General features: G+C 38.1%; 3 protein-coding genes across 3 annotated transcripts; all 3 read right to left on the bottom strand.

Annotated features, from left to right (window-relative positions):
- Positions 1 to 2389: 2389 nt before the first annotated feature.
- Positions 2390 to 5652, bottom strand: LOC133836870 (transmembrane protein 135-like). Its single transcript, XM_062267459.1, has 4 exons — positions 5143 to 5652; positions 3526 to 4299; positions 2968 to 3275; positions 2390 to 2908 (listed from the first exon to the last, which is right to left on the bottom strand). The coding sequence occupies exons 1-4, from the start codon at positions 5293 to 5295 to the stop codon at positions 2779 to 2781; spliced, it is 1365 nt and encodes a 454-aa protein (XP_062123443.1). The 5' UTR covers positions 5296 to 5652; the 3' UTR covers positions 2390 to 2778.
- Positions 5653 to 5759: 107 nt separating this feature from the next.
- LOC133836868 (transmembrane protein 135-like) lies at positions 5760 to 8526 on the bottom strand. The gene is given in 6 exon segments (XM_062267456.1): positions 5760 to 6053; positions 6113 to 6244; positions 6304 to 6449; positions 6451 to 6612; positions 6777 to 7556; positions 8105 to 8526. Coding segments are annotated over 5 exon segments (1371 nt in total). The 5' UTR covers positions 8258 to 8526; the 3' UTR covers positions 5760 to 6053; positions 6113 to 6114.
- Positions 8527 to 8588: 62 nt separating this feature from the next.
- On the bottom strand, positions 8589 to 11135 carry LOC133836869 (transmembrane protein 135). The gene is made up of 5 exons (XM_062267458.1): positions 10923 to 11135; positions 9542 to 10471; positions 9344 to 9484; positions 9119 to 9285; positions 8589 to 9047 (listed from the first exon to the last, which is right to left on the bottom strand). Exons 2-5 carry the CDS (start codon positions 10466 to 10468, stop codon positions 8918 to 8920), a joined length of 1365 nt encoding a protein of 454 aa, XP_062123442.1. The 5' UTR covers positions 10469 to 10471; positions 10923 to 11135; the 3' UTR covers positions 8589 to 8917.
- Between the last annotated feature and the right edge of the window lie 797 nt (positions 11136 to 11932).

The following is an 11932-nucleotide window of genomic DNA, read 5'->3' as shown; positions in this document are numbered from 1 at the left end:
ACTAAAAAACGAATGCAACAAACCAAATGTACACATATTTGGGATTATTATATCTTCATAATATGGAAATAAAGATAAAAATCATATTAAGAACTAATTTAATTAGAAATGCAATAGTTAAACATAATAAGAACTTACATTTTAAAAGTATTTGAATCAAATATAACTGGCACCACAAGTAATAATAAACTTTAGATAGTTGCAAAATACATTAAGATATAGTCTGACAATATTCACAATAAATTAACATTTTCTAATTATCTAATGTGCTTTTAAAATACTTATTTTCTGTGATAATTTTGTGTTAAATCCTTTGATTTTATATACTCGTGCCACAGATGAACATCAACTCATGCTGTCATGCCTTAATCTGTGAGCTCAGTCATAACGTATTTGTAGGATTATTATATATGATAGTTGTTGTTTTCAGGAAGCTGTCTGCAACATTTATACAATTTTATTTGTGACCCCATTATGTCTCAGCTCGATGTTGTCGTTGTATTCTATTTCATTTCCATTTTCATATCACATTGAAGTATCTGAATGGCCCAAACAGAGTGACCAAGAAATTTTAATTAAAAAATGCTCAACACAAAATAAAAGAAAAAAAAATAAGAAGAGAAATAGAGCTAAAATGTCATTTATATCAGCTTTTTCATACTCGCAGAAGGACACTCCTTGGCTGACTGTCTGACTGGCTTGGCTTGTTCCTCGAGGCGGTCATCAGTAGTTGCCATCGTCTCCGTCTTTCACTTGGTGCTTATCTTACGTTGACATACCTTGTCATTTGGCCTGTCTTCGTAAAAATATCAAATGTAATTTACTGCAATAGGAAAGTCCACAAAAACAAGCAGGATACCACACACACACACACACACACACAGGTGCAACAGGACTTATTGCTGTTTGCTAGCACTTTTTTTTGTGTTTTTGTATTCGACAGCAGCAATTTCATTTGCATGAAAGTTCATTCTATTTAGATTGCTATTAAATGTACAGTTCAAGTTGCACACCCTGCAATTATGATCAGAACTTAAAAGGACATTATTAATGGAAAATTTTCCGAGCCATTGAAGTTACTTAATTGGTCAATAGGAAATTTATCATGCCCTTTGCTGTGTTCGAAAAATTGAATAGATTGCTAATAGAAAAAGGTTTAGTTGCTTGATTGTAGTCCCACAATAATAACTAAAAGAGTCAAGCAGCTGCTCTATTGATATTTATAGGGTATTTTTCATATACGCAACCATTGTTCCCTCTACTTAGTTGCTTTTAATTGTTTACTGCTGAACGAACGTTGTAAGCTGCCAGTAAGTGCCAATTTATGCATCAGGCCATAATTTTTCATTGGTTTTCGCCCGGTTAACGCTGCTGCTTGCTACTTTCTGCATGCTGCATGTTGCATGTAGTCGAACTAGGGCGAGTTTATTTATTTGCATAATTTTCTTGTTTACAATTTGAGTAGCAAGCAACAGCAACAGCAAGAAGTGACAGTGTAAGAAGAGAATTGTGATTGACTTAAATGAAGTTACGACTTTGCAACAAGCCCTGAGGCAAGCAGCTAAACGGGGCGCTAAGTGAGTGGCACGAAGAACAGAAGTTGGCATAAGGCAATTTATAATATTCAATTTATATGCATTTTTTCCGTTCTATTTTCCTCATTCTTCATCTGACGCGCTCAAGGACGAAGAACAACAAGTAGCAACAACAATTGCAGCTGCTAAGCTGATAATTTTACACCCACAAAGGGCGAGGGAAAGAGATTTTCATCTCTTTCATTGCAAATAAAATCTTGGTTGTGATTAATGAGATTTGTCACTTGGTTCATTTGTATTTTCCATGCTGTTGACTTGACTCAGGGCTCACTGACTGCGCCTGTGTCCAGGCCGAGTCCAAGCTCAAGTTGCATATATAAATTTCATAAATACTAAGCGAGAACGAGAGAGTGAAAGAGGCTGCAACTGCACAGCAATGGCTGTGAAAAGTATGCTACACTTTGTTGTCAGCGGGTTCCGACAGAACAGCAGCAACAGCAACAACAACAGCAACAGAAGCGACCAATTTGCATTTTCATTATTTTCAGCTCAATTTAAAATGAGAATCAGCAAAACAAGCAGCCCCATTCCCACTCACTGACAGACAAAGGGACTGACACAAGACGCTCCATCGTTGGAGACTTATTAAAACAGGAAGCATACCCATCCGGAGACATAACGAAGTGGCACATTAAATTTGACCCCGGCCAATAATTCATTTGTTAAGCCTCGTCACGCAACTCCGAAGTGAAGCCAAGCCAAGGATAATCATCTGGCCAAGGGCAGCGACTGTGCGTTACACATTATTTTTATTTTTATTTGTATTTTTTTATTTTTAGTAAAATTTTTAAACGCTGCACTTTCGGCCAGCCGGAGTGAATTATGTCGGGCAATAAATTTCTATGACATATAAATGTAAATAATTGAGTAGCGCCTAGGCTCGGCGCCATTGTCTGCCATTCCATTTGCATTTATGCAGGATGATGACGATGATGATGGGAGGAGGATTCGAGGGGCAACAGAATGAGCTCTGGATGTGCGTTGTCGTTTTGCCACTGTGATGAATGTTCACCCACTTTCTGGAGTCGTACATAAAACGCCTTTATGGCCACTTTGGGGCATGCACAACCATTTAATTTGAACTTTTCTGTCTGTTACAATTTTTGTTTTCTGCTGTCAAATGATTGCACTAACTATCTTTTACTGTTCCACACCATATTCATTAATATTAAAGTAAATTCGTTTACACAACTAAGGGAAACTTTGGCAGCACTCGACTTAGATCTATTTTGAGTCTTTTCACAACTTCATTCACTTGATCCTGCGTCCCGTGTCCAAAGCCATCAAACTGACTCACATTGAAGCGACATACTCTAACAAGTAGAAGTAAAGATTAGTAATTGCATTATATTCAATATAGTTATTAGCTTACCTATTTCCGGATATATCCATGAGGAACTTGTAGTAACTGCTTCGAAGCGATTGGGGTTCCAGAATAGCGCAATGGAAAAGTAACGCCGTGCAGGCTGAGTAAAATATCATGATAAAGTAGGGCACTGTTGGCAATACTCCCTCCTCACGGCCCCAATTGTAGAGTAGCTGCAACGCCTTCCACATCACATATAAGGCAATGGTGATGTTGGGGAAATGAAGCAGTCCAATTGAGCCCAAAAGTCCAGCAGGAATGGAAAAGAAGGCGCTGTCATAGCCGCAGACGTGACGAAGGCCACAAGATATTAACTGAAATGATAACAAATTATTAAGAGAACGTCTTAAATTATTCGCAGTACTTCGATGATTTGTTGAATATTATTGTTCTGCTATATACATAATTATTGTTGAAATATATGAACTTTATTTTTCAGAAATTTTACAGCCAATAATGCCTATTTATTTTATATATTTGTAGAAAACCGTTCTAAGGTAGTTGAGACTCTTTCTTGCTTTCACTTTTGTTTTCTAAGTTCAATATTTTGTCAATTTGTCTTACCTTGTATGCGAGTGAGAAGCTTCCCAAAGCCAATCCCAGATTCAAGTTGTTTTTGTTGAATATTTGTGTTCGCCAATCCAGTTTCATTTTGACTATCTTGGGAATGTTTAAAAGCAGCTTAAGACCCACTTGTACGCCAACTCCACCGATGAAGGGCTTCAGACCTCCCATCAAAGCATAAGGTGCGCATCCTTGACGATGGGGACAGCTCTGGTGTTTGCTCTTTCGCAGCTTATCATAGATCTGTACATAAGCGGAAATGCTGGAAAAGTTCAGAGGTCTTGAGCTCTGGTTGTTTGTAGTCTCTGTGGGCTCTTGAATTGGTCCCTGCTCATCCTTGCCAATGAGCAGTTGCAACGCCCTAAAGGTGGCATCCTTGACCTTGGTCTTATGAACACCAAGTCGATACATGTATAGCAAAGCAGTTATACTGCAGCCCAGGACTAAAACCTGTCCATTGGGAATGGAGCGGACAATGCCGCGTGCTTCGAGCATCTTCCACAGTGATTCCGTGGAGACATTTGCCACATAAAGTGCCAGAGGAGTGCGACGTGCTGGACGTTCGATCGTCAGTGAAATAATGCTGGCTATAAAGGTGGGAAAATAGGCAACAGTGCTGAAGTAGAAGCGACCCAGCAACAGGCGAAGAAGACAAACACACAAGCTAAATCCATAGGCATTTGTTGTTAGGAAAGCTGTTGACTTTAAAATTCCATAGACTGTGCGTTTGAGGTCCAGAAGCGTTGGAATACGCATTCTCATGACCAGCGAGAACTGTGAGAAGGGACGGAGATGCTATTAGTCAGAATACTTAAAATATAATCTTAGCTATAATACAGATAATCTCAAAAGTATATTTTTGAATGATATAATGAGCTGAGCCTCAGATGCCTTCTCTAAGTATTTTCGAGTGCTTCGATGCGAATAATTCTATTAAATTGAATGCAAAGTTGATCAAAAGTAAATCGGAAACATGTCATAGGCCAAAAGTTTATCAAATTAGAAAGCAATTTCAAACTTCAAACCATTTTTTTTTTCTAAATAAGTAAGAAAGCTAGAGTAAAGTGTGCTCGACTATAGATACGTTCTTAAAATATATAAAATCAATATACCGATAAAATACTAAAATATATTTTAATATACCGAAGATATAAAGATATACTATTATGCTAGAAATATATCATTGAGTGCAAAATATTCCAGATTGTCAACCAAAATATTCAATTGAAAAAATCATAAACAATTTTAGAAGATATATTAAAGAATAGATATATTATAATCCCATATAATATTGCACTTTACTTATCGTCAAGAGTTATGGTTCGACTTTTTTTGCCCTCGGCTAATCTGATTGTTGTTTAATGTTATTTATGACACCACAATTCATCCAATGTAGGTCTGATGTTTCCTGAAGTACATTTGAACTTATCTATATCAACTGGTCAATGGACTTAAGCTATAATTCAATAGATTAACATTTCTAAAGCAAAAATTGTACTAATGTTAATCATTAAGCATTATTATATTTAACGATTAGCAAATGTACTTTCATCGTGAGCTGGAGACTGATATGCCGGATGCTTGATTACGTTATTGCCAAAGTGCATTTATACTTGCCAGATAAACTGCGGCATAGGTGCGCAGGGTATAGGGAATGGAGCTGAGCAAAATTCCAGCTGAGCCGGCAACGCAGCTTTCAGTCCAAGGATGAAGATAATCCTTACAACTGACGTTGATGGCCGCCTCCATGAGTTTACTTTGTACAGCCATTGTTGTTGATATTGCAGTTTATGCTTGTAATTATTGTATATTATTTATGTAGCAGGTAGTACGATTAAGCCTTAAGTTGTGCTCGTTAAGATTATCGAACTATGCGCGCCGAAATGATAAAAGCTTATCGATGGAACTTGAACAGCGAGACATCGAATACTCCGTACAAAGTGCAAATGACAAATTCTCTCCACGTAAACTTCGCGTTCAATCTCCACCTAATAGTCTAGTATTATGTAAATAAACCATCCGATCGAGTAATTGTCTAATTTACACACAGCTCAATTACGGTTTAACCTTTTAGCCACAGTAAAATGTTTTGGAACACATAAATAATTTGTCATGGAGTAACCATGTTGTTGCACGCTCCAAACTCAACTGAAACTATTTTTGCGGAGAGTATTCGAAATAGGTTCTTATCTGACACGCGAGCTACAATTGTCGAAACATGAGAAATTGAGTGTAGTATAGTTCTTATCGGATGTTTATCGGCGAGTGCAAACTCTCACGATTTTATGCTCTTAGTTCGAAAAAAACTGTTAAAAAGAGATTCAATGTGGCTCATTAGTTTTTAGTTTTATTCCAACGCAAAACAGGTAATACACCTTAGATCATTTACTAGATATTGGCAGTGTCGCAGTTCCATTCGAACAGTCGGTATTGTTAGTGTTGTACGACTTCTCAATCATATTCATTATTTGATTCAGAGTATTTAGTGCGCATACGTCAGCTTGCAGTTGTTGAAAAGCAATGAGTATCTGTATAAAATAGAAAATTAATATAGGAAAATTATAAAATTAATATATAACTCACTTACATTTAAACTACCAATGGAATCTTGGGCAGTTTGTGGCTCAGATCAATTCCGAGTTTTTTAATCACACTATCAGCTTGACTTTGTGTGCCAAATCCGTAGGCATCAAATGGACTCACATTGAAGCGACATATTCTGTAAGAATAATATATTAATCGATCGAAGTATTAATATTTCAAGTCACTTTTCTATACCTTTCTCCTGATATATCCGAGCCAAATTTGTAATAACTGCTTCGAAGTGATTTGGGCTCTACGATTGCACTGTGAAAGATTAACGCAGTGCAAGCAGAGTAGAGCATTATCACAAAGTAAGGTATTTTTGGCAGCACTCCCTCCCCCCCGTCCCCAATTATAGAGTAACTGAAGAGTTCTCCACATCACGTACAATGCAATTGTTGTGTTAGGGAAGTGCAGGAGTCCAATCGAACCCAAAAGTCCAGCTGGTATTGCAAAGAAGGCGCTGTCATAGCCGCAGATATGGCGAAGAGCACATGAAATTAACTGAAATAGAAGAAACGGATACATTTAAAAACTAAATTTAAAGTTAACTTTACTTCTACAAATAATTCTAGATAGATTCTTTTGCTAGTACGCTTTTTACACGTGTCTCAAATTTATATATAAGTGTAGTAAATATGTTATTGGCATTCAATTGCTCAATTTACCTTATAGCTCAGGGAGAAACTTCCCAAGGCCAATCCCAGGCTTAGGTTTTGTTTATTGAATATTTGCTTTCGCCAATCCAGCTTCAATTTGAATATCTTTCGCAGATTTAACAGAAGCTTAAGACCGACTTGAGCTCCCACTCCGCCGATAAATGGCTTCAGTCCACCCATCAAAACATGGGAACTGCATCCTTTTCGATGTGGACAGCTTGAATGCTTAATGCTGAGCAGGTGCGTGTAGATTTGTATATAAGCGGAGATTTTCCTCAAATTCAGAGGTTGCTCTAACGAGCTTTGTGTGGTTGCTGCCGCAGTGGAGCTCTCGATTGGACCCTCCTCCTCTTTGCCAATTAGCAATTGTATGGCCTTAAAAGCAGAATCCTTTAGCTTGGTTTTGTGGATACCAAGTCGATACATGTAGAGCAAGGCAGTCACACTGCAGCCTAGAACTAGAACCTGCCCATTGGGAATGGAGCGAACAATGCCGCGTGCCTCGAGCATCTTCCACAGTGATTCTGTTGACACATTTGCCACATAAAGAGTCAATGAAGTACGACGCTCTGGTCGCTCGATTAACAGTGCAAAAAAGCTGGCTATAAAGGCGGGAATATACGCGATTGTCCAGAAGTAGAAACGACCCAGTAACAGGCGCATTAAACAAATAAAGAAGTTCACTCCAAATGTGTTTGTTGTTAGGAAAGCTGATGATTTCAAAATTCCAATTATTGTGCGTTTGAGGTCTTGGAGTGTGGGAATACGTCTTCTCAATAACAGTGCCAACTGTGAAAAAATTAAGGAAATAATTATTTATATTTAGTATAACAGATAAAAAGATTAAATTAAAATTTCAAGTATAGTTTTGTCAACATAATCGAATAGAGTTTATCAATTTCTGTTTGACTATGTTTTGGCTTATCTGGGCCTATTAAAAAAACGTTCAAGTGTACTTAACAATTCTCATACATAGTGCATTTGTTGTTTATATGTGTACTTAAATCAGTCTAATAATAATGGTAGTGTTTTATGGGGCTTTAATTTTTAATGTTTGCTCAAATTATATGGCTAGACGCATAGCGTCGATAGCCAATAATCTTAATCTGCATATGTTTTGCAATTAAAGTACTTTTGAGTGACAAAGCACTTGGTCAGGTGGTGCGTTATTTCCATATTATTTCCATTTAATGATAAAGAGCTTAGCAATAGAATTCTTTTTCAGCAATCTAATTGATTAAAACAGATTATTGACATGGTTGCTTTGAAGCATAGAAAGCTATAAAATCACGAAGATTTAATTATTTTGTAATATTATAATTCACTTGGATACTTACTAAATAGACCATGGTGTATGTGCGTAATGAATAGGGCAAGGCGGAGAGTATTATGCCGGCTGAGCCACTGGCACAGCTAGAAGTCCAAGGATGAAGATATTCTTGACAGCTACATTTTATTGCTGCCTCCATAAGTTTACTTTGTACTGCCATTTTAAGGCTGTTATGTTTATAATTATAATACTAAATGTTGTATAATGCTGATTTAATTTCTTCTTGGTTTTTCCATGTAATTTACTTCAAGTAATTCGAAAGTTAGAAAGCAGTAAATGTTGCGCACACAGTTCAATTAAGATTAGGCAATTTGTTTTGGTCTAACCATGTGCTAGCACGCACCAAACGCGACTGACTTGAATCTATTTACTATGAAATAGTTTTCGAAACTGGTTTCTTATCTCCCACGCGAACTCAACAGTGATATTGTAAGTCTTATCGACAATTTATGCTTAGCCATGCTTGAGAGATTAACAAAAAAGAGTTAAAATTCTTGTGTTTCGTATATTTTTTTTTATTAAAATCAATTACCAAAAACAAAAACAGTCAATACACCTCAATACTAAATAGATCGGTCATTAGTTAATCGGAGTGCGGCCAGTGAGTGGGGGCCCATAACATATGGTATATAGACTGACTTACAATTAGTTATACATAGTAAATACATACATATATACATCGCATGGTTTAAATAGAAAGAGAGGCGTATCGAACGCTGGATATGCGCACTTTGAGTGCTGAGAGACTTATTCTAAACACTTTATAAATTTATATATTTGTTTAGGCACGTTTTAGTTCCATCCGAACGCTGTGATTAGCTCATGAGGCAAATGAGAACGACGGCAATGAGGTTTTGTCCAGGATTTTCAAGCTCTTCAGCATCTCATCTGTTTGCCCTTGAGTGTTTAGGCCGAATACATCAAAGGCGCTCAAGTTGAATTTGTTGAGTCTGAGAATGAAGATATTTAGTAGGTTAATTATTATCAGCTTTTTGTCGTGTGTTGCCGTGTTATCACTTGCCTCTCGCCCGATATCGCTTGGAGAAATTTGTAGTAGTTGGGTCGCAACGATTGCGCCTCCATAATGCCCGCATGGAAAAGCACCGCGGTAAAGAAGGCATAAAGATAGAGCATAAAGTTGGGTATGTGCGGGACTATGCCATTCTCCTGACCAATGCCGCAGAGTATCTGGAAATGCAAAGAGGATTAGCGATATGCTAACTTTTGAGACTCAACCGCAACTAACTTGTAGCGCCTTCCACATGACGTACAAGGCAACTGTATTGTCGGGATACAGTTTAAATGTGAACGAAGCAATCAAACCCGCGGGTATGGCAAAAGTGGCTTTATCCCCATTGAAGCAATGTCGCAGCAGACAAGAAACCGACTGCAATTCCAATGGATTAATGATTTTGGAAGTGAAATTAAGAAGTGTTAAGCTTACTTTGTAGAGAAATGAGAAACTGCCCATAAAAATGCCCAGTTGCAGCGTGCTCTGATTAAAGATTTGCTTCTTCCACAGCATACGACCTTGTGCGATGGTCTTAAAGTTCATGACCAGCTTCAGAGCCACCTGTAGGCCAACACCTCCAATAAAAGGTCGTAAACCGCCGAATATGGCATAGCTACAACAGCTGGTCTTATGGCGACAGCTGTCATGTTTGCCACGGATGAGATTACTGTAGACATTTACCCAGTCGGCAATTGTGGAAAATCGTACAGTTGGTCGACGTCGTGACGGAGCTGGTTGCTCGTCCCTGATCGGCTCTGGCTTGGCAATTGGTCCCGCCTCCTCCCTGCCCACAAATATGCGTAGTATATTGAATATGGAATCGTTAGTTGTGCCCAAGCGGTATAGGTACAAAAGTATCGAAATGCTGGCACCAAAAATGTACGTCTGCCCATGTGAAATAGAATGCACCCAGTTGCGTGATTCGGCCATTCTCCAAAGTGCTTCGGTGGCTACATTCGCCACATACAGTGTGAGCAGTGGACGGCGTGCCGGACGCTCTACCAGTATGGCTGTAAGCGATGATAGGAACGAGGGCACAAAGGCCACGGTGCCAAAATAATAGCGTCCGAGCAGATTACGTATGAGGCAATTGTAGAGTATGAATGTGTAGGCATTTGTCACTAGAAACGCTGTTGATTGTATTATGCCCTGAATAGTGCGCTTCAGATCCTCCAGCGTAGGGACACGGTGACGCATGAGCAGCGAGAAGGCGTAAACGATCGTGTACACACGTAGGCAGTATGGCGTGGCTGAGAGCAAGATGCCAGCGGTCGCATTCACACACTTGTTTGTCCATGGATGCTGAAATTCCTGACAACTGACGCACAATGGATCCAATATTTTGCTTTGAATGGCCATTATCTGTAATAAAGAGAGAAAGATAGAGAGAGAGACGAGATTACAACTGGTATACATATATGATGAAATATGGCTTGGAATTGGGGCCTAGGCCAAGGTCAGAGCCAGGGCCAAAAGGTATTAGCCAACACAGTCAGCTTGGCATTTTAATCTTATCTTTACGTTCAAACTCATCAAACCTTATCGGATTTTGCACTTTTGCTTTTTATAGCGTCAAGGTTGGAAAATCTTATAGATTATTTAACGGGTTATAGCTAGATTTAGATATCGTACCACACGTGTGCAAAGTTATTGTTATTATTGATGTACTTTCACAACAAGTCAATGTGCTTATCTGTGGGGCGGGTCAAGCGAAACGGAACGAGAGATTAATAATTAAATTTACGCAGATTCATTCAATTTGTTTATCTGCCCTTTGTGCTCTGAGCTGGGTGAGCTGAGCTGCTTTACTTACTTGCACTTAATACTTAATTGCTATTGAACCAGTTGTTTTTTGATTGATTGCAACTCGTTATTGTACGAACACAATGCAACTTATTTGTTTTACTTCTAATAACGACGAAATGATTGAGCTCTTGCGCTATATAAATGTATATATACTAAAAAAATATGTATGTCAAAATGTTTTGCTGTGTGCTGATAATGCTACTGCGTCCCTATCCGATTCTCACATCAAAACGTAAACAAAACAATTGAAACAGCTGTGACCAGTGTGACCGTTTTGTATTTACGGAAAAAACACTTTTCTGCGTAATTGGCCGGGGTCAAGATGGTAAATACATTGTGATTAATTGTTGCAGTTGACTAATGAAAGTATTTTGATTACATTAACATCGAATTGAATTAAATGAATTTTAATTACAAACCGCATTGTATAACGTGTGCTGTGTACAATTTGACTTAAATTAGTATGCCTCACAAATTTATTCTAATGGTTTTCATTTGCATAGCTTGTTTTGTAGTACTTAAATGCTATTTGCATATGTAAAAATGTCTTTAAATTATAAATTAACAGTTTAATTTTGTTGTTCAAAACAATTACCCATTATCTCAATTGCTCTCAACACAAAAAAAGTCGATAACACATATTTCGATAGTTACTGGCTTACTGACATTTTCATGTCACAGCAGTCAGCTTTAGTTCACAAGCTCTATCGTGTTTTGAATTTACCGCCTAACTGCTACGCAATCTTTGGTTGATTGGCTCGTCGTTTTAGTCACCTCTAGGCGTGGGTTGACGTTTCACAATGGAAATCAAAATATTACCATATTGTTTGCTAAGAAAGGAGGTGTGGCAATGACTTTACCTGTGGCTTGGCTTGTTTCGTAATGCCAACGCGCTTAAGTAGTTCCATTCACAATATGACAGCGAAGAAGATGCTTAACTCTCGCTTGTCTCTGCTGTTTGTTTAGCTTTTGTTGTTTTTGTTTGGCTGCTTAAGAAAATTGCGGTTGCTTTTGGGG

Source organism: Drosophila sulfurigaster, chromosome 2R, assembly GCF_023558435.1.
Source record: "Drosophila sulfurigaster albostrigata strain 15112-1811.04 chromosome 2R, ASM2355843v2, whole genome shotgun sequence".
In the NCBI taxonomy this organism is placed as follows: domain Eukaryota; kingdom Metazoa; phylum Arthropoda; class Insecta; order Diptera; family Drosophilidae; genus Drosophila; species Drosophila sulfurigaster.
Note: the sequence above shows the minus strand (reverse complement) of the source record. Positions and strands in the feature narration are given on the sequence as shown.

Coding starts and splice junctions, on each gene's coding strand:
- LOC133836869 (XM_062267458.1), bottom strand. CDS start 10,468: ATGGCCATTCAAAGCAAAATATTGGATCCATTGTGCGTCAGTTGTCAG. Junction 9,286..9,343: donor TCATGTGGAAGGCGCTACAA/GTTAGTTGCGGT, acceptor TTGCATTTCCAG/ATACTCTGCGGCATTGGTCA. Junction 9,048..9,118: donor CAAGCGATATCGGGCGAGAG/GCAAGTGATAAC, acceptor CTTCATTCTCAG/ACTCAACAAATTCAACTTGA.
- LOC133836870 (XM_062267459.1), bottom strand. CDS start 5,295: ATGGCTGTACAAAGTAAACTCATGGAGGCGGCCATCAACGTCAGTTGT. Junction 3,276..3,525: donor GCTTCTCACTCGCATACAAG/GTAAGACAAATT, acceptor TTATCATTTCAG/TTAATATCTTGTGGCCTTCG. Junction 2,909..2,967: donor ATGGATATATCCGGAAATAG/GTAAGCTAATAA, acceptor TCTACTTGTTAG/AGTATGTCGCTTCAATGTGA.